This window comes from Silene latifolia, chromosome 11, assembly GCF_048544455.1.
Source record: "Silene latifolia isolate original U9 population chromosome 11, ASM4854445v1, whole genome shotgun sequence".
NCBI lineage: Eukaryota > Viridiplantae > Streptophyta > Magnoliopsida > Caryophyllales > Caryophyllaceae > Silene > Silene latifolia.
Window position 1 is genome coordinate 7,524,823 of NC_133536.1, and position 22,495 is coordinate 7,547,317.

The following is a 22,495-nucleotide window of genomic DNA, read 5'->3' on the forward strand; positions in this document are numbered from 1 at the left end:
AAAAATAAGTAGCATTTTTCTACTAGTGTGGCACTCAAAAATTTAAGTTAGTTAACTTCAAATTTCAGTGACAAAAGTACACATAAGATTGTGAATTTTTTTTTTTTTTTTTTTTTTTTTGTCAGAAAGAAAAAGATTGCTTAACTTAATGTATAGCGGTTGCTACGCATAAGATTGTGAAATTAAGAGAGTAAAACACCCAGAATCGAAGACTCGGAATTAACTTCTAATTTGATGGATGGGGAAATGGCGGATAGAGTTGATCCCAAACAGTGACACAAATACACAATCAAAATTATCCACAAATACACAATCAACCCAATTAAAGAAATATTTTGTGCAAGTATCCCCATCCACCATCCACTTAATCTTTGCCCCCTGCTTCCAGAATGCCGCCCCCGCCCTTGCAAGTTCCGTTACTTTCTCATTTACTTTTGTGTACTCCTCATCTCCACTCCCCGTGATGGCCAACGTCATGCCATGTTCCAATCTTTGATCAAAATCATCCCATTTCATTCTCCATTCGGCTCGTTTATCTAGAGTCCATCGCTTAACACTCGTCCGGATTCTAGATAGTTTCCTATTTACTTGATACGCCGGAGAGCCCTTGTCAATTCTTTTCCAATCAACCCGAATTCTTTCCACACACTCCTCATGATCCAGTACCCACGCATCAAGCTTGTACGGTCTATTTCCAGCTGTGGCGACAAGATTCAAATCAACTTCAATGGGTGCGTGGTCCGAAATTTGGATAGGGTAATGTTTGATTCCAGTATTTGGAAAAACAGTGAACCAATCCTTCGATCCAAATGCTTTATCAATTCGTTCATAAACCCGCTTCTCCCCCTTGCGATTGTTACACCACGTAAAACATGGTCCCTTAAAAGGAATGTCCAAAAGTTCATTACGGATTTTCCATAAACTAAACTCATCCGCTCCCCCTATAGGCCTTTGGCTCAAACTGAGTTTGTCACATCGATACTCAACCTGGTTAAAATCCCCCACCAATGACCTCTCTTTATAAGGTCCTAAGTAGGAAGTCCTAACTTCTCTATCTGACATCAAGGGTCATGAGTCCCATGAAGAACATTTGTTCCTACAGGGCTACAGGTGAATTGGTGGAGGCCGGAGGGAGATGAGAACGCATATGAACAAAGATAAGTTTGATTTTAGATTAAATCTAGGACGTAAATTGAATTCTGGTCTGATCAGATTTGTTCTCAAGTAGCCCCAAGTTAAAACGTTTTCACGCGATCCTAAATTTACATCCATATACAAAAAAGGCGGCATAGCTACTAACCATTTAGCAATTCATGAAGTATCACAGACCTAAACATTGCTTCGACCTGAACAAAAAATGTGGTTGCATAGACGAGTACCACATGATCCGCAAAAATATGTGATTGGCTCATCACCAACACGCTCATGTGAGCCCAGCACCTACGGGTTCATCAAACATAGCTTGCCCATAAAAAGAAATTATCTCGGACATCTTTTCAATCTCCTCTTTCCGCTTGGTTTCCTCCACATCAATTTTAGTCAATTCGTCAAGGAGGATACCTCTGCGTTCCTTGGCTTGGGAGCTTAAGAGCCTAAGATTGTTCAACGATTCCACCAAAGACTTGCTTTTATGTATAGTTAAAGCCGTTTCAACAAATGAACTCAACCAGTCAACTTCAAAACGCATGCATTTTAGATCAGACAATGTGGAAGTTAAATAACGAGCTTGACCATCACTGAAGGAATGAGCAGAGTTGTCCTCGAGTTCTCGTACCATAATGGCCAGCGCCTCCAAAGACGTAGCAATGATGTTACTGTTATGCACAATGGTGTCTTTTACTATGTTCCCATGCTTCAGCCAAATCTTTTTCAAAGTCGGGACTAAATCAGACCTTATATCAAATCCTTCAAATTTAATAGTTTCGGAATCACCTTTGTCGCTCTGCGTTAAGAATGAAAACAGAAGAGAATGAAAACAGAAGAACTGTAATTGTTGGAACCAGTAAATATACAATCCCTTCATTTCATATAGACGGTTCTCATTTGACATTGTTGCTGAAACAATGTCGACTTCAACCCATGGTTTCTCATAATATATACGACATAATTAATCCCTTAAATCAGACGTCACAAGACATACAAGACTAAATGGCAACGGTAAATTTGGGATGGATCGAGTAAAGTAGAAGGCTTAAAAAGCGTAATTTAGTACCTGAGTCGTGCATGATGTCGAAGGTTTAGGTATCAAATGAATGATATTTCTTCCTGAAATCCCTGCAACAATACATTGACCAACAAGAAAAGTCGTCAGTCTAGAACCAAAGGAAAAGAAAAGCGAATAAGGCCCGAATGTCTTACCTTCCTCAATTGCATCAGACCCGCTACTCATAGAAAGAAGAGTTCTCACAATTTCTTCTTCACCAGTAGAAAGAGAAAGCGCCATACCCTCAGTTGTATCTTCCTCAATTTTTGCTTTAGTATGCATATCCTCATCCTGACAGTTCGAATCACGTGGCATTTTTCTATCCTCCTGATCCTGACTATCTGAACCAGAACCAGAACCCATCCCTTTTTGATACTGATCTTTATTGCAGAAAGCATATTCCGTCTCTTCTTGTTCCTCCTTCACTTTACTGTCTAAATCCTTCAAATCAGATAGCAGCCCTCCGTCATTCTCATCTCTACTGGCAGACTTCAAGCCTTCATCCTCATCAGGTCCCCTTCACCACAAACAAGAAAAACATTGCTTACATGTCAGCGCTCTTCCGTGGAGACCATTCTCATCACTATGCACACGGTTGCTTGTTAGCAACATGTTATATATCCAAACAGCAAATCGACAAAACAATTCTTGAATTCTACAATGAATACACCGTTCCAAACTGATGGTCGAACTCCTACTTGTGTACTACTACTCCACATATTCCTAAATTCGTAAACACACACTCCCTCCAACAGTCCTTCCAACCAATTATAAGAATTAAGACGAGCGATAACTTACAGAGGAAATTGCTACTTGTAGGAACTTGCGAACCATAAACCTTGGTTCATACGGAATAATTAATAATACACTACCAGGCTCCTACGACCTTCTTGCGCCTACCAGTTTCCAAAACACTACGATTCTACTGTCCTAAACATAACATAGTATCATTATATCATACTACGAATCTACTGTCCTAAACATAACATTGTATCATTATATCATACTACGAATCTACTGTCCTAAACATAAAATCGCGCCATTATATCATACTTTGATCACACTAAAGATACACCAATCCGATTACCTTTCAGATTGACTATGACACTCTGGCGGAACATTAGACCGAAATTCATCAGCAGGGAGCGGGGAAGCATCAAAAATCCAAGCAGGAGGCGACCAATCAATCTTAGGAAAACACGGATTCTCACCATCCCGAGCAAAAGTCCCATCATTTAAACGGAAAATCACAATATCATCCTCACATCTGCTAAAATCATCACTCTGAGTAAACTCCCAACAATCTAACCCATACCAAGGAAACGCGGCCTCAGAAAACACAATGCAATTCTTATACTCCCTCCCTGGAAACTTCTTAAACGCGTTCCGAAAAAAGTAATGATCCCTAGACATAAACAACACCTTATCACCCTCAAATCCCTTAACCACTTCCCAAGCAATCTCGTTTCGACACATTACTCGTTTCTTCCTCTTATAAACTTTAAACACTTCCTCCTCTGTACGAACCACCAAGTAGAGATTGAGATTCTCTCCGTTGACCACAAATCTTTTTCGCCAGCCGAATCGACGAGGAGGCCCAGAATTATCTAGGGTTTTTGCAATGCTGATTTTCCTGGTAGATTGATGAACATCAATGGAAGTAATCCTCCTTTGCCTACCAACCGCGTAAATAACACCTTTATGGAATGCAATGTCGTCGAATTTTACACCGGGTTCAGATAACTTGACCCACGGCGAACCATCCTCCTTTTCCTCCGCCTCGAAAAAGCGAGGACAAGCTTGAAGTTCGCCACCACCGTACAAAGCCAATATAGTACATTCATTTATATTGTTATTCAACTGAAACGACGTCGGTTTGGTGAGGTGTTTTGAACCGTGGCAGACGAGGAGTTTGTCGACGTGGTATGGCGAGTCGAGATGGTAGGAGACGGCGAGGGTGGAGCAGTCGAATTGCGAGACGTCGAGATTATGAGGGAAGTTGGAGTAGGGTTTGGAGGTGAGAGGGTGGAGGAAGACGGCGGGGGTGGCGGAGGACGAAGTGAAAATCCAAGGGCGGTCGGAGGGGAGAGGGTCCGGTAGGGTGAGGTGGTGGACGGTGGTGGTGTGGAGGTGGTTGTGGCGGCGGGTGAAGGCGGATTCGTCAGTGAGACGGGTGAAGGTTACTGGAGAAGATGAAGATGAAGGTCCAGTCTCCATTTGCTGACCTTGGCGTTGTGTTGGCGCACAATTGTGTTTGTGACAAACCGTACTTGGAAAATGTTCCAGTGTTGTCTTGTGGGTTAAGACTTAAGAGTAGACCTGTCAAATTTTGACCCGATACTATCCGACCTGGTGACTTATTTGACCCGAATTCGAAATGACCCGTTATTTTAGGGTCGATACTCGACCTGAACTGGTCGACCAGTTAGATCAAAGATAAATTAAGAATTTTATTAAAATTTTATTATTTCTGTATTTTGTTTAAAAATAGTTAAAACAATTATTTTTTTATTACTTAAAAATACAAACATAATTAAAAAGTCAGTTTTATATAACTTTTATAATATTTAATAATAAAATAATTATTAAAATAACTTTATTTTAATAATTATGTCAATGATTTAATATAATTAATGTAAACTACTTTAGATCCCGCGCAATGAATGCGCGGTATTTATAGAGTTATTAATATAGACTCTGTGTAATATAAACACGATATTTATAGAGTTTTTTTTAGTGTATTATTTATATAATTTAAATTGACAATTCACTTATTTTTCATGTTTTTCCTTAATGTGTTTTGATTAGAGAAATAAATAAAAGTTTAAATCGTAAGAAGTAATAAAATGAGTATATCTTTTGATTTTTTTTTTTTTACCGAGAAATTAATGATGTTAATTTACAAATATTTACTAATAACATATTTGTTAGCTGTAAATTTTTATCATAAAAATTAAAAAGTCGATGAATTTTAACTGATGGGGCATATTCTGCACCGCTGACCAAGTCAACATATTGAGCAAGGTCAAAGATATCCACAGCAAAGTCAACGACTTAGACAGTCTAGCCGATGCAACCCATCGGCCTGTCACCTGGGTCTCGGCCTGGCAACTAGCCAGCCGGGGCACATATCCGCGTACTCATATCCAAGACCCTACGGCTGCCGCCATGGGTCCATCGGCCGAGGGCAGAACGGTCTTTCCACCTGCTAGCCACTTGGCCACTTGGCCACTACGTGACAAAAGGTGAAAGTCTATAAATACTCCTCAACCTTCATTGAGGAAAGGATCCGGAATTTAACCTAAGAATCACTATTCATCTGGTAATATCTTCCTTCTCTCTCTACAACATACAAGCCAAGCAACAACTTACCTCTCTAAGTTTACTGACTTGGGCGTCGGAGTGAGTACGCTCGGCCAAAGCCGAGCCCTCAGTTTGTTCATCGTTTCAGGAGACCGCAAGGAGGATTCAAGCAAAGACGTCATTCTACAAGCCACGGGTGGTAACAATACTTGCTCTGGAATTACACCCGGAACATTAACAAATATTACTAATATCATATTTTTTAGCCGCAACTTCTTCATCATAAAAAGTCAATTAATTTTTATCAATAAGTTCTTTAAAAAAATAATTTCCTTATCCTAAAAAGTAGGGCAGAGCAAAAAATCCGATTATCCAAACTGATCCGATATCCGATCCGTATCCGATCCGAATGTTTGGATATCCGATCCGAAAGTTAAGTTTGGTTTGGATATCTGATCCGAAATCTTTGGTTTTGGTTTGGATATGGATATTAGAATTAAAACATTTGGATATCCGATCCGATCCGAAACTATAGTTTTCTAGTATAATTTCGAGAAAATAAAATTTTATTTGATACAACAACTTAATTAATGTTTAAAATATTAGAGAAATATCTAGGTGGTACTTAAATTTTATGTCGAGAACATTGGAATAAGAATATAAAAGAAAATCATCATGTAAGACTATGAATATAATCTTGTTTCAAACTTAATTTTAAAGTAAATTCAAAAGTATGGATATCCGATGGATATCCGCATCCGATCCGATTATTTTGGATACCCGAACATTGGATATCCGAAACATTTGGTTTGGATATTGGATATCTAATTTCAGGATTTTTAATATGGATATCCGATCCGAACTAGCACTTTGGATCAAATACCCGATCCATACTCTGCCCTACTAAAAAGACCGGAGATAAATTTGTACAGAACGTAAAATATTAAATGTTATAAATATTTAAATACAAAAGAATATATCTATTTATAACTTATCATGTCCAAATCTATTGTATATGCTAAAAATACTAAGTACTATTCTAGGAAATATTCTAGGAGTATGCTTTAGGCGGGAAAAGTTGGAGTTTCGCCTATTCATTTAGTAAATAGGGAATATTGAATATGATTAAATATTGATTTTAAATATATTTTACATTTTTAAAAAAGATGTTTTTTTTATCAAAAAAATCGTTAAAAAAGGCGTTAGAATTTATTTCTTAACCCTTATTCTGACCCTAACCCGACTCGTGACACATTCGACCCGATCCGTATGACCCGATCCGGGATCCGACCCGCCCGACCCGTTTGATAGGTCTAGTTAAGAGTTAAACCGATAAAGCAAGTTACGTTAAGTACTCGGTAACATTTCGTCACAAGCTAAAAACAAGTAATATTTTGTCACAAGCTGTAGACGGGGTGTAATGTGACTCATTTAAGACGAAAATATAACCACTTTAGATAAAAAGTTACCAGAATAATTTTATAAGCTATAATAGTTTGTCAATAAGGTCTCGTTCTTTTGAACTTAAAGTCACTTAATTTAAATTCACTTTAGATCCTATAAATTCAGTTCAGTTCACTTTAGATTCTATAATTTCAGTTCAGTTTAAATCATATAATTTCTCCTATAAGTTCAGTTCAGATTCTATAAATTCAGTTCAGTTCATTTCAGATCCTATAAGTTAAATTCAATTCAGATCCTATAAGTTCGGTTCAATTCAGTTCAGATCCTATAAGTTCAATTCAGTTCAGATCGGTTTCAGTCCAAAAGAAAAGGGACTAAAATGGTCACATTTAGTCGTTAAAATGACAACATTTGACCTCTTTTCAGTTTATGAAGAAAATAGTCCATCCTCAATGAGAATTGGTGTTGAAATAATTTCATTAAACAGAAATGTCCGTGTTAAAAAAAATCGTACATGCAGTAATTTTTTAAGGCGAGGATTAAGTTCAAATTGAATTTAACAAATTTGTCTAATTAGATCAAAGTAGAAAATATTTGTCGAAATTGAGAGTTATGTAGGATTGGTATCTCATCATATTACCTCATATGACCAGCCCTCAATGCTCCAGCATACTTTAGAAACACACCCAAGTCTGAAGCATAAGCTGGCAATAATGCAGCCAGACTGCGATAATTTTTCAATACCTTCAGTTTAACGCTTCAACATGAGTATTACACTTCAACACTTCATTTCAAACAAATAACATACGCTGCCACACCTATAATTCTTTCCAAATAAATTTCTAACGAAAATTTGTTACTATTGCCAGTCACTTGTGAATGTGAATCGGCACCAAATGAAACTAAAACATTCAGAATGCTGGAAATGGCCAGACATGGAACTTTTTTGTGAGAAGTACAGAAATGGATGCACCTCATCAATCCGAAATAGTATACGGGTATTGTTGGGTTACAAACACAGTACCAATACCTTAAACGTCATTAAATTGAAGAGAGGGTTTCCCACCAGTAGCTGACATCACATAGGAGTCGTAACATTTTCTGGGCTAAGCTGATCCAATCTCAATGGTCACTCATTGCCAGCTGAAGCGGAAAGAAACCACAAGTTTCCGACATACACAGTTAAAATTCAATCACTATACACAAAGGAGGTATCAGAAGAAAGTAGAAACCAAACACGATTCAGCAATGATGACACAACAGATTCCATACAAAACCCCTAGCATCAAATGTTGCTAATTACAGCTGAAGGTTCTTTCTTGGTGTAGCGGTGAGCCGGTCAGAGGTTAATAAAAAACTTAGCATGACATTTGACCTGTATGTAAAATCAGTAACCAGAAGCTCAAAGGTTTCGGCCAAACTGTAGCTTCTTGAGGTAGTGTTGTGCACTTGTTCCATACAACATTACATAAGATTACGAGTACCTTTTACTCCATCTGCAGGGTTTTTTAAACTTCGCTTTCACACAATTTTTTAGAAGTAGAGGCTAGAGATGGTGAAGGTCGGTAACAATTTGCCTAAAAAAAAACAAGTGCGGAGAACCTAAAAAGAAAAGCGTAAGAGACTAGAGAAAAAGAGGTGGTATTACATACTGATAAGCAGGCAAGTAGGAGATGCCATTCAAGGCTCTTATTAAAAAGCCGAGAGAGCATCCAGCAGCCCTTCACGTTCAGGATAATATGCTTCCGACAGCCCTGCAAGCTGCAACAGAACTTTCTACCTCCCCAAACGCAGATGAGCTTTACCCTATTACTTACTAAGGGGAATTAACTTAAATAAAACCGTCACATCATGTAGCGGTTAAAATACATTTAGAAGAATTAAAACCACAAGTACACCAGAATTCAAGAACAATAGAATCAAATATCCTAGGAGACCACTGATAATAACAAGTCCACAATAAGCTCATATCTCCACCTCAAAGATATACACATAGAGCTCTAATCTAGCACTAATATATCGGAATTTAAAGTTGATTCATAATGCAATTCATCAAAAAATACAGATCTTAACTTTGTTCCTATCATGAGCGCAAAATATAGTGGCGTAAACAAGGTTATCCTACTAAACTTTTCCGGTTTTCCCCTAACATCAGCAAAAAACCGGGTGACAGAAACCAAATTCATGCCTGAGCTAATATTATGCTCGCCCTAAGGCAACACTGTCATGTATGCCTATCTTCACGAGTTCACGAGTATCTTGCATTAACTAATACAATGTAAGTAGCAACTTTCTACTAGTTTGGCACTCAAAAATTAAAATCAGTTAACTTCAAATTTCAGTGACAAAAGTACAAATGTTGCAGGCAAGATTGTGAAATTAAGAGAGTAAAGCATCCATAATAGAACAGAGTCAGAGTTAACTTCTAATTTGAGGGATGGGGAAATGGCGGATAGAGTTGATTCCAACCAGTGACGCAATCAAGCAAATGACAGCAGCTGCACGAACAGGGAAGCCCACTAGAAAGAGAATAAACGAAGGTAGTTGGTGGAGGGTGATGAGAAAGAATATGAACAAAGATCAGTTGATTTTAGATTAAATCTGACGAATTCTAATCTGATCGTTCAGATTTGTTCTCACAAGATCCTAAATCTAAATATGTATACAAAAAGGCGGCATAGGCGCATAGCTACCAATCATTTAGTAATTCACGAAAAAACACAGATCTAAATTCTAAACATTGTTTCGACCTGAAAAAAAAATGTGGTGGCATAGACGAGTACCATATGGGGCTTATGATCCACAAATAAGTGACTGGCTCATCACCAACACGCTCATGTGAGCCCAGCTCCTACGGGTTCATCAAACATGGCTTGCCCATAAAAAGAAATCATCTCAGACACCTTTTCAATCTCCTCTTTCCGCTTGGTTTCCTCCACATCAAGTTTAGTTAATTCGTCAAGGAGGATACCTCTGCGTTCCTTGGCTTGGGAGCTTAAGAGCCTAAGATTGTTCAACGATTCCACCAAAGACTTGCTTTTATGTATATTTAAAGCCTTTTCAACAAAATAACTCAACCACTCAACTTCAAAGCGTATGCATTTTAGATCAGACAATGTAGAGCTTAAAAAATTAGCCTGGCTATCACTCAAGGAGTGGGCAGAGTTGTCCTCGAGTTCTCGTACCATAATAGCCAGCGCCTCCAAAGATGTAGCAATGATGTTACTGTTATGCACAATGCTCTCTTTTACTATGTTCCCATGTTTCAACCAAATCTTTTTCAAAGTCGGGACTAAATCAGACCTTATATCAAATCCTTCAAATTTAGTAGTTGTAGAATCCATTTTGTCGCTCTGCGAAAAGAATGCAAAAGAAAGAGCTGAAATCCCTTTATTTCATATAGACGGTTCTCATTTGACTTTATGGTGAAACAATTTCAACTACGACCCATGCTTTCTCATAATATATACGTCAATAGTTTAAAAAATTTACAATGATTACGTAAAAACTCAAAATAAATGTTCCGTTAGATCAGACGTCACAAATTTTACTTGGCATCTCCTTGTATACATTTGGAGAAATTAATAGTTTCCATTGAGAATAGTTAACCAACAAAATTAAATGGTGACAGTAAAAGGCTTAGAAGGCATAATTTAGTACCTGAGTCGTGCATGATGTCGAAGGTTTAGGTACCGAATGAATGATATTTTTCTCTGAAGTCCCTGCAACAATACATTGATCAACAAGAAGTCTACAGTCTAAAACCAAAGGAAGAGAAAACGGCAGAAGACCCATGTGTTCTCAGTTAAAACTCATTACCTTCCTCGATTGCATCAGACCCGCTATTCATAGACAGAAGAGCTCTCCCGACTTCTTCTTCACTAGTAGAAAGGGAAAGTGACATAACATCAGTCGTACCTTCCTCTTTCGATGATGCATGCCCCTCAATATTCAAATCACATTGAATTTTTCCATCCTCCCGATCTTGACTATTTGAACCAGAATCGATCCCTTTTTTATCCTGATCTTTATTACTGAAAGCATATTCCATATCTTCTTGTTCCTCCTTCACTCTACTGTCTAAATCCTTCAAATCAGATTGCAGTTCTCCGTCATTCTTATCTCTGCTACTGGCAGACTGCAAGCCTCCGTCCTCATCAGGCCCCCTATACCACAAACAAGGAAAACATTGTGAAAACCATTCTCATCAATACGCACACGGCTACTTGTTAGCAAGCTGTTATATATCCATACAACAAAACGACAAACAATTCTTGAATTCTAGAATGTATACAGCATTCCAAACTGATGGTCAAGTTCCTAAACTCTTAAACAAACACTCCCTCCAACCAATTTTAAGCTTCCTACTTCATTGACTCGCAAAAAACTGGAACAACTTCCTACTTCGTGTGCCATAAGAATTAAGACGAGTGATAACTTGTAGAAGAACATATGGAAAGGCTAATTGTTTAGTATGAAGTATGAACCCTAACCATAAACCTGGTTCATACAGAGTACTTAAAACAGTACTGTAATACACTAACAGGCACCTGCAACATTCCTGCACCTATCAGTTTCCAAAACATTACGATTCTACTATCCAAAACTATACATCTGTACTACGAATTTACTGTCCTAAGCATAACATAGTCTCATTATATCATGCTACGATTCCACTGTCTTAAACATAACATTGTATCAATATATCATACTTCAATCACACTAAACATAATGAACATGTAAACATGTTACAAAATGTAACACCAATCCGATTACCTTTCAGATTGACTATGGCACTCGGGCGCAACATTAGACCGAAATTCATGAGCAGGGACAGGGACAGAAGCAGCATTGAAAATCCAAGCAGGAGGCGACCAATCAATCTTAGGAAAACACGGATTCTCACCATCCCGAGCAAAAGTCCCATCATTTAAACGGAAAATCGCAATATCAACCTCACATCTGCTAAGATCATCATCACTCTGAGTGAATTCCCAACAATCTAACCCATACTGAGGAAACGCGGCCTCAGAGAACACAATACAATTCTTATACTCCCTCCCTGGAAACTCCTCCAACGCGTTTCGAAAAAAGTAATGATCTTTAGACAAAAACAACACCTTATCACCCTCAAATCCCTTAACCACTTCCCAAACAATATTTTTTGGCTGAATTACTCGCCTTTTCCTCATAACAAGTTTAAACATTTCCTCCTCAGCACGAACCACCATGTAAAGATTCTCTCCGTCAACCACAAACCTTTTTCGCCACCCGAATCGAGTAGAACTATCTAGGGTTCTTGCAATACTGATCTTCCTAATAGATGGATGAACAACAATGGAAATAATCCTCTTTTGCCTACCAACCGCGTAAATAACACCTTTATGTAATACAATGTCATCGAATTTCACACCGGGTTCAGATAACTTGACCCACGGCGAACCATCCTCCTTCTCCTCCGCCTCGAAAAACCGAGGACAAGCTCGAAGCTCGCCACCACCGTACAAACCCAACATAATACATTCTTTAATATTGTTATTCAACTGAAACGACGTCGGTTTGGTGAGGTGTTTTGAACCATGGCAGACGAGGAGTTTGTCGACGTGGTGCGGCGAGTCGAGATGGTAGGAGACGGCGAGGGTAGAACGGTCAAATTGCGAGAAGTTGGGATTATGCGGGAAGTTGGAGTAGGGTTTGGAGGTGAGAGGGTGGAGGAAGACGGCGGGGGTAGCGGAGGAGGAAGTGAAAATCCAAGGGCGGTCGGAGGAGAGTGGGTCAGGTGGGGTGAGGTGGTGGACGGTGGTGGTGTGGAGGTGGTTGTGGCGGCGGGTGAAGGCGGAGTCGTCGGTGAGACGGGTGAAGGTTAGTGAAGAAGATGAAGGTTTAGTGTCTAACTCCATTTGTGTGTCTACTCGAGTTCGCGTTGTGTTGGCGCACAATTGTGACTAACTGTGATTTGAGAGATTTGAGAGATTGAAGAAGGCATCACGTGTTAACCACGGTTAACTTAGTGGTTAAGACTTGGGTATGTTGGCAAAATGATTACCCTCCGTATATGTACGAAATGAAATGAGTTTTGACAAATTGTGTAAAAGGCAAATGATAACAATTGGCTAGGAATAGGGAGTATTTTCTTTTCCGTAATGATTAGGGCTGTATTTAATAATTAAATTACTTCCCAAAATAGAATTAAATTAGGAATTTATGACACAATTACGCGTAAATTGATGTCATTAATGCTTGATTTAAGGTTTTCATTTTTTTTTGGCACCTTAAATACAGCCTTTAGGGCTGTATTTATCATTTTCCTTTTTCTTTTAACTCATTTTCAATTTTAAACGGAAATACCCGTATGAGTGTGTTTGAGACGATGGTGACGACAGGCAAGACCGTTTCGTCGGTGAGACGGGTGAATTTATGGAGGTGGGGAATGGGGATGATGTGGGTGTAGCACTGGTGTTAGGGGTGTCAATTTCTGCACCGATTCACCGAGTAGATCTCCTGAGAGACGGTTTGTTGATAAATTTATTGAGAGACAAATTATAAATTGATGGAGAACTGGTACAAAAAATAATAAATTTGTTACGTCTACTATAGAATGAAGTAAGTACTAATGGTAAAATGGGCGTGGTTATTATGAAAACATGAACCAAATGAGACAATGAGACATTTTGAGTCACGAACATGATAAAAAGGGTATGACAGAAGTCGTCTCTCGGACAAAAACTAACTCCTTCTCTCTCTAAAAATTCTCTCCAAAAGAAAACCCCTAAAAACTTAAAACTTTCTTCCTTTGCGCCGCCGCCGCCGCCATCTTCTCATCCCCTCCCCCCTTTCTTGCAATCTTTCACCGGAGATGAGACATTGTTTATGCTCATCTCCGGCGAACCATCACTTCCCTATTGATTAATTCATCGAATACCAATCTTTTTCTTACTTTCTTTGGGACTGTTCTGTCATCTTTAAACCATCTATTTTCAAGATCCATCGCTGCATGTCGTCGTCTTCTGGGTTTCATTGTTGTGGCTGCAAGTTGTCTCCTGACTCCGCCTTTCCGTTGTTTAGCTTTCCGTCTGGCTCTGCCTAGGAGGTGTTCCCCTTCCCCTCGCCCCTCCCCCCACCTTTCCGGGTATGTCCTGGTTGTCTAGAGTGGTCGTTAGTCAAGTCGGTTGGTGTGTCAGTCTGAGTCTCTGTCAGTGACAGCTGGTTTGGTTGTGCAGGCTCTTGATTTGGTGTTCCCCCTCCCCTCGCCCCTTCCCCCGCCAGTCGAGGTTTGCATGTCCCCAGTGTGTCGGTTGTCGGTTAAGGTTTGGTCGTGCATGCACCTGCTTTGGTGTTCCCCCTTCCCCTCGCCCCCTCCCCCATCAATCGGGTTGTGCATGTCCGGTTACGTTGGTCTTTCTTTGTCTGCTTCCTTTTCCTACTTGGTTGACTGTTCTGGGCTATGTTGGTCTGTTTTAGCTTCGGTCTTGGTCTTGACAGATGATCATTGACACTGTTCCTCCTGTTTTACTTTGATCTTGGGATTGTCTTATGCAGCTGGGTGAAGATTTTTGTCTATAGTTGGTTTTGAAGTGATGGCTGTTCCTTTTTGTGTTTGTTTCTTATTGGTATTGTTAAATTAAGCATTATGGAATTCGTGGTTTTGATTGTGTGGAGATGGGGTGGTCGATGATGTTGGGTGAGTCGGATGCGGTGGTTTTTCACAAAATAATGTTGCTTTGTTTAAATCTCCTTTGTTTGCAGTTTCTTCAAATAATCCCGTCATATGGGACTTGTTTTTCGCTAGGTATTAATGTTAGTAGCTTGTGTGTGACTATGACAGTGGTTGTCTATCTGGGTTATGTTGTCTTCCCTCGAGATGGTCCGTCTTGGGTGGTCATGGCCATGGGATTGGTTAACGGGTTCTCCCTTTACCTTCTCATCAGTTCGCTCGACATCTTTGGTTGTTGGTTCGTTGATTCTTGTGATCGCTCACTGTGGTGTAGGAGAGCAATCTCCATCCGAGACAGGCCTTCGTGGCTTGTTCTCACCTTAAAATTTCTACGCTCATGTAGCGTAAGTGCACCTCGTGTTTGTCCCATGATACTTCAATTGGTTCAATGGCCTGTGGGTGACGTTAGTTTTGCTGATGGTTTGGGTGAAGAAGCTTGGGGCCATTCCACCGTCCTCTATCAACATGTTCCTGTTACCCGTTGCAGATATTTCACTGCTCGCAGTTCATTACTAGATAATTATAGTTCTATGTTTTTTAATTGTGCTTTGTTTTATGTTGTAGTATATCAACATGGCTCTTAGAGCCATGGTACTGGAATGTAAAACTTTGTTCACCCTTGTCAAAAAAAAAAAAAAAAAAAAAAAGAAGTCGTCTCTCAATAAGTTATTAAAAAACCGTCTCTTCAAAGTTTTAATTCGTTAGTTTTTATTTGCAACAAATATATGCGACTTTATCCTCCAAAGTTTTAATTCATTATTTTTTTTGCAACAAATATATGCGACTATATCCTCTGAAAAACCTATTTCTTTCAGGTATGAATGATAGATGGATGAATGACAGATGATAAATTTCACGGATGAATTGGACGAGGATTTACAGATGAAAGTTCACTAAACCTAAAACTTTATTAATTGACATTCCTAATTGGTGTTTTGGTGGACTCGTTGGCAGTCTAAAGTCCCAAAACTGAGGGGTTAGGTAAGGTCCTTACTAAGTTAAATAGGACATGTCATTAGCCAATAGTTATCGAAAAAAACATATGAACCTTCTTAAATTGCCAGTATTTATTTGTCAACCCTGTCTCAGTTTCACGTGAAAAATTGCAACTGCACTCTCATGAACAACCAACATATGAACCTTCTTGCCGGAAAATAACTCGGTTTGAGCATAATAGTTTGCAGCTCACCCTGTGGGCAACCCGCACAGCGGATAGATCTCATTTCACCTGGGAGACTATTGCATCGAAGTCAAAAAGATCTAAAATGCATGAACGATGAAGGAGTCATGTTCAAAAACAGGGTACTTCGGAGTTCGGAGTACACAAAATGAGAGATCAATCAGATCAACAAAGTAAACAAAGGCTCCAAAGATGCTGAACCCACCACACAATTCACCAGAATAACTAGAAATTGCATACATAAAAGAGCAGCAACAGTACTAGTCATTCATCCGCTTTTGTTTGCTAATCAGAAGTCACAAGTACATCAGAGTACCAGACTAAACGAAACAAATTCGTGAATGAGTAGATAGAACTTACCAAATCATCACGCGAGTGATTCACTTGCATGCACCAAGCTGCAGATTCAATAATACTTCATAGACTACAGTACACGCTGCAACAACACAACTCAATTGTCTGACCATTAATTCGACTCCTCATATTACCTCGTGTACACACTTTGAATACTTCTTTTAAAGCTAATAACATACACTACCAGCCTACCACGCCAAATCCTTTGGCTTAACATGAAGAATACCACGAATTCTTTCCACAAAAATTTCTCGCTATAGAACCAATAAAAAGCTTAGCTTAAATATGTTACTATTGCCGAAGGCATGTGTAAATTGGCACCAGATGAAACTAAAACATTCAGAACATTGGAAAAAGGCCAAAGATGGAGTTTTTTTTGGGAGAATTATTGGGTTACAATGTGGTCATGCCTATCGGAATTATATTGTCGTCTTCAAGATGAAAAGCAAGAGGGGTTGCCCCACACTCCCACAGGTAGTAGAGGCATGAACATTCTCATAGTCTAATCTCTAGTGCAAACATGAGCAGAGATTAACGCATGTTGGATAAACAAAAAAAAAAAATATTACTCCCTCCGTGGCTGTGTCTCAACCATTTGTTTACCTTTGATTTAAATACCCCACACAGGATAAAAAAGGTAAACAAATGATTGAGATTGGAGGGAGTAACACTTGGTATCATCGCAGAAAATCAGACAAAGTACCAATACCCTAAACATCATTAAATTGAAGAGAGATTTTCCCACCAGTAGGTGACGTCACATAGGAACCGCATTTGGAAAGGGTAAAGCATGGAATATCATTTTCTGGGTTAAGCAGATCCAATCTCTTTGGTAAATCATTGCAGAATAAAGCAGAAAAAAAAATCTCTAACATATACAGTTAAAATTCAATCACCATACACAAATGAGGTATCAGTAGAAACCAAACACAATTCAGCAATGAAGACAAAACAGATTCCATACGACACTAGCATCAAATACTGCTAATTACCGCGGAAGGTTCTTTCATGACATTTAACAATTATACTCCAAAAGCAAAACAAATGACCTGAACAAGGCATGCCCAAGTGCCCAACTGCCCAACCTACAATTTGGTCCACAGGAAGGCTTTAGCAGCCATTGATTACCTTCAAAACTGTTAACTAAGCATTCCTTCAGCAGTTAAGCATTACTTTGATCCTCAATAACAAGTTCACACGATTTTTCAGGAGTAGAGAGATGGTGAAGGTTGGTAGAAAAAGAAGGTACCTAGCTTGCACTCAAGTACTCAACAATATGACAAAATACAGTGTGGAGAATCTAATCTAATGGAATAACTTAAAAAGAAAAGAGTAAGAGATTAGAAAGAGGTCGTATTACATACCAATCAGAATAAGCAAGTAGGAGATGCCATTCGAGGTTCTTATTAAGAGGCTGAGAAAACATCCAACAGACGCTGAGGACTTGAGGTCAATACGCATCTCACAGCCCCGCGACCTGCAACTGAAGTTTCTACCTCTCCAAAAACAGATGAACTTTTTCCAAAAAAAAATTATGATTGATACCCACTACGAACCTTTTGCAACTCGTTTCTCAAAAATCAACCCCCCATAGGCCATAAGGATTTCACATGTTCAGTCCATAAGGGGGATTAACTTAAAAAACCGTCACATTATGTAGAGGTTAAAATACATTTTTGAGAATATGATCCACAAGTACACCAGAATTCATGAACAATAGTTATCAATGATCTTACCATGAGCACTGATACTAACAAGTCCACAATAATCTCATATCTCCACCACAAAAATATACAGAGCTCTAATCTATCTAGTATGCTAATATACTACTGTAATATTTAGGGATTTAAAGTCGATACATGATGCAATTCATCAAAAAAAATATAGATCTAAACTTGGCTCCCATCATGAACGAAAAACATGGTGGCGCAAACAAGGTCCACACAGGACATAAGAGCCCCAAAACATTGACTGGCCAATCACTCACACACTCATGTGAGCCCACTCCTACCCGTTCATCAAAGTTAACTCCTCCAAAAAGGTCATCGAACTAAACTTATCTCCTAACATGAGCGAAAAACAGGGTGACAGAAACCAAATCCATATGCTGCAGCTAAGTGAACAGCCATTAACTAACAAGCTTAAGTGAGCCATGTTCCTAGGGGTTCATCAAACTTAACTTACCTTTCAAACACACACAACCAATCGATCCCATTTCATTCCGGTAGACGGTAGTGTACTGCATCGAACATAAAAAATGCAACAACGATGAGGGACTCATCACTCATGTTGACAATTATGGAATACATAATGTGATAACCATCAGATACAAAGTAAACAAAGGGCCCAACAATCATGTAATCCACCAGAATAACTAGAAATTACTCCATTGTTCACACACCCTATAAAAGAGTAAAAACAAGACCAAACTGAGAAAAATACTATAGTCACATAGCCATGTTATGGAACTTACTAAATCCTCACACAAATCATGCTCTAACAACAAACTCTGTTGTCCAACCTTGCTCCTACTACCAATCTGTTATCTATGTTATTCCGACTCTTCATATCACCTCATGTCCTATAACGACCACTCAATACTCCAACATGAGTACGACACTTGAGCCCTTCCTTTTGGACACCACCACACCAATAACTATTCAACACCGTCAATTCAACGCTCCAACACGAATATGACACTAAACAATTCCCTTTCAAACTAGTAACATACACCGCCACACCAATAATTCTTTCCAAATCAATTTGTGTTCTAGTCTTGCTTGTGACGGACTAATCCCGTCACAAGCTTGTGACCTCTCACAAAAGGGAGAGGGGACAAGGTGGGGCACCCCCATGTGCTTCCCACTCACCTCTCAATGGGCATTTTGTGAGAGGAAACGGTATTCGTCACAAGCTTGTGACGGATATCGCGTCTTCAATGAGATTTTGTGTTCTCACTAATCACTATAGAACCACTGTAAGGCTTGACAAAAATTTGTTACTATTGCAGAGATTAACAAAAAAAAGCGCACAAACAATATATAAAGGTAAAATAATAATTGAAACAACGAGTAGCAAATCAAACAAGGAACACAATTGTATTACTGGATACAAAATATCAAAGACAAAACACAATAATAAAGTCGAACATATTGATAGTCGATAGAATTAGGTTTTTATACAAACATACGACTAACATACTCCCTCCGTCCCAATCAATTGTTTACCTTCAATTAAAAACACCGTTCACAACGATTGAATGAATATAAAAGGTAAACAAATAACCGAGACGACTCCATACTTTCGACCGACTAGTTGTAGTAGAGTTCAAGACCCATGCCATCATGAATCTCGTAATCGCGAAGAGTAATATGATCCTTGTAGATATTGTACCACTTTTGGATACGAATCTTATCAGCACGAGTACCAGTTTGAGCAGCAACAAGTTTCTTCAGATCTCCAATGGTGTCATCATCGTTGCACTTGACTCGAACTTTCTTGCCCAGACGATCGTTCAATACCACCTCAATCATCTTCTAATTTTTTGAATTAGGGTTTGAAGAGAGAGAATGGGGAGAAGAATTTGGGGATTTTTGTGGATTGACAGTGGACGAATTAGGTAGGAGGATGTGGTGGTCGTGTATATATAGTATGGTAAGTCGGTCGGGTGCGTATCTTATTAGTGGCGGTTTGTTTTGGTTCGCTTTGTTTTTACGCCCAAATATACGTCCTTTGTAACTCAATTGGTCTCCCTTGTGACGGGTTACCATTTGTGGCGGATATTTTGTGAGATAAAATGGTAACAAAATGGGTTAGTGGAGAAAGGGGACCACATGAATAGTGTTGCAGAGAGAGAAAAAATGGGTACATTGTGAGGTAAAATGGTATCCGTCTTCAACTTGTGACGGATATGTCATGTCTTCAATGAGAATTTGTGTTTGTAACTTGCCAAATGCCAAACGTCCTTTTATTTATAACCCGAAACCGAAACTGGTTTTTAAAACCCGGATATTTGGGTTTTCTCGGTTTAGTTAATCGAACCTTAATAATTAATTATTTTTGGGGTCAAAAGCGGGTTTGGTTTCTCTTTTTTTTTTTTTTTTTTTTGAAATAAACCAATGCGGTTTATCATATATTAATTAAATCCTGTTCCGCAACATTCACAAAAGACAACGGCCCACATCATCCAACCAAAATCTCCTACCTATGGTCCATGGCGAAGCATGAGCTATTAAGTGAGCTAGCTTATTACAATCCCTACGAGTATAATTAAAAATAACATAATCAAAAAACGGAACTAAACTTAAAATTTCTTTGTAAATGAGAAAAATATCGCCCCTTCTTCCTTTCCTTTAGATCAGCAACCACGTTAAGACAATCGCTTTCGACGATAACATTCCGCATCCCAACACGTCGAGCCTCCTTCAATCCAAGTAGAATAGCCTCCGCCTCAGCCATTTGCACAGAACAAATACCCTCGGCCTGAACCGACACTGCCCAAGCCACCCGTCCATCACCGTCCCTGCAAACTGCTCCCAAACCTACACCCATCCCCTCCTTAACGCATGCGTCAACATTAATCTTCCACACACCACCACTCGGCCTACTCCAGCGACCCTCCTCCAACGAAACTCCCCGTCCCTTTTGCTCCTCAGACCTATCCTCCGTTAAGCATTTCATCTCCCAAACTACATCCGTCACCCTCCTTACAACTCTCTCACCTGTCCACATTCCGTTGTCAAATAACAATTTATTTCTCTGTTCCCAAATCACCCAGCACGAAGTCATAAAGACAATCCCTACGGGTTTGGTTTCAGTTTTACACGAATTGGTCAATCGTTTTGAAACTCTTCACTATTAAAACACAAACTTTGATTATATGGGAAGAGGCAAAATTGAAGACTGCTCATATACTTGTAAGTGAATTTTTTTCCAAAATGGGGCTTTTTTAACAAACAAATTAACGAAATAGGTAGAGTTTTAAAGTATTTACCCAAAATAGGTCCACGTCATCACCGAACCTAGACTCGTATTCAAGTCGCTCACCTGGTCAACGACCTTACCCAAAGTGTTGCTTTATGCCCACCCTAACCTCATTATTGTACTTCAAAGCAAATGCCTTGGGGGCCAGCGACTTGGCTTTAGATAGTCTTCCCCCTGAGCAATTTATAAGTCCAGCAATTGTCAAGGAAACAAGTCGCTCTCCCCCAGAGAGATTTGACCTCAAGTCGTCGTCTCGGTGAGCGACTTGATTTCTTAACCCAGCTTCGCCAAATCCGATCCTACGTGGACCCATTTTGGTTAATAACTTTGAAACTCGACGTTAATTTATTTGTTAGAAAACCCCATTTTGGAAAAAAATTCCTTGCAAGTTGTAAGTCTTGTCACAATAATTCTTGTACACAGACGATCAGAATATGAACCTGGTTGAGTCAAAATATGAACATGGTTGGAACAGAACTCGGGTTTGAGCATTAGAGTTTGCAGCTCGCCAATTGGGTATCAGCAAGAATTAGCTAACTGGCTTTTCCAGCCCTCAATACTCCAAACACACAACTGCCATGCGCAACTCATAACCGATGAGCGAGTCAGGTCCAATAATGATCTAATACAAAAATTCACAGATCACTCATATACAAAGATAACCAAAGGGTCTGAAAATCAGCAGCGGCTACAGCTGAACCTGCCAGGCTGCCATATATAACCCACCAGAATATACTCAGTCTTCTTTTCTGCTTTTGTCTGTGACTTGAACATCCGACAAGTCTTGACTGGCCGAAGAAAGAATAAAACAATTTCGTGAGATTCTAGACAAAGTTACTGCAGTCTGCAGTTATCAAATCTTCACGCTAACAAAAACCCTGCAAGCGCCACGCAGAAAATTCATATACTATACCAACAAAACTCAGTTGTCAGACCCTGCTGCCCATCCATGTTACTCCGGCTCTTTATATCACCTCGCGCTATAACCAACACTTAACACCCCCAGCCCCATATGAGTATGACACTTGAACACTTCATTTCAAGTACAAACATGAGAATTTTCCACGGCAGAACCAATATAGGCTTAATGTTGGGATATATGCCAGACCGGTAACAATGTTTAGGTGACCCTTGAGCTTGCTACAAAACCATTCAACAGAGAAAGATATGTCGTTGATATGTTCCAAATACCAGCCAGTTTTAGTGAGGATTAGAAAAATAGAAGCACTTCAGCAACCTGAAAACTGTCTATGTAATGTTGACTCACAATGCCTAACGCATTGTATTATCGTCTTCAAGATGAAAAGCAAGGGAGGTTAGCCCAAGTGGTGGAGGCATGAACGTTATCTATGTG

General features: G+C 39.3%; 4 protein-coding genes across 6 annotated transcripts in view; all 4 read right to left on the reverse strand.

Annotated features, from left to right (window-relative positions):
• LOC141610878 (uncharacterized) overlaps positions 1-22,495 on the reverse strand; it is a 122,741-nt gene that overhangs the window by 11,893 nt on the left and 88,353 nt on the right. The window lies entirely within an intron of this gene.
• LOC141612671 (uncharacterized) lies at positions 1,151-4,456 on the reverse strand. Its single transcript, XM_074431478.1, has 4 exons — positions 3,291-4,456; positions 2,359-2,720; positions 2,213-2,274; positions 1,151-1,942 (listed from the first exon to the last, which is right to left on the reverse strand). The coding sequence occupies exons 1-4, from the start codon at positions 4,418-4,420 to the stop codon at positions 1,424-1,426; spliced, it is 2,073 nt and encodes a 690-aa protein (XP_074287579.1). The 5' UTR covers positions 4,421-4,456; the 3' UTR covers positions 1,151-1,423.
• LOC141610866 (uncharacterized) lies at positions 9,358-12,901 on the reverse strand. 3 transcript variants are annotated; one of them, XR_012528426.1, is made up of 5 exons: positions 11,687-12,901; positions 10,730-11,076; positions 10,571-10,632; positions 9,486-10,263; positions 9,358-9,408 (listed from the first exon to the last, which is right to left on the reverse strand). XR_012528426.1 is itself a non-coding variant. In XM_074429156.1 (5 exons), the coding sequence occupies exons 1-5, from the start codon at positions 12,808-12,810 to the stop codon at positions 9,745-9,747; spliced, it is 1,974 nt and encodes a 657-aa protein (XP_074285257.1). In that variant the 5' UTR covers positions 12,811-12,901; the 3' UTR covers positions 9,481-9,744. The 3 variants fall into 3 exon arrangements, 2 of the variants coding, with proteins under 2 accessions (XP_074285257.1, XP_074285255.1); XM_074429156.1 differs by lacking the exon at positions 9,358-9,408 and having other exon boundaries at positions 9,481-10,135; positions 10,214-10,263; XM_074429154.1 differs by lacking the exon at positions 9,358-9,408 and having other exon boundaries at positions 9,481-10,263.
• Positions 19,238-19,788, reverse strand: LOC141610867 (ubiquitin-like protein 5). Its single transcript, XM_074429157.1, has one exon. The coding sequence runs from the start codon at positions 19,689-19,691 to the stop codon at positions 19,470-19,472; it is 222 nt and encodes a 73-aa protein (XP_074285258.1). The 5' UTR covers positions 19,692-19,788; the 3' UTR covers positions 19,238-19,469.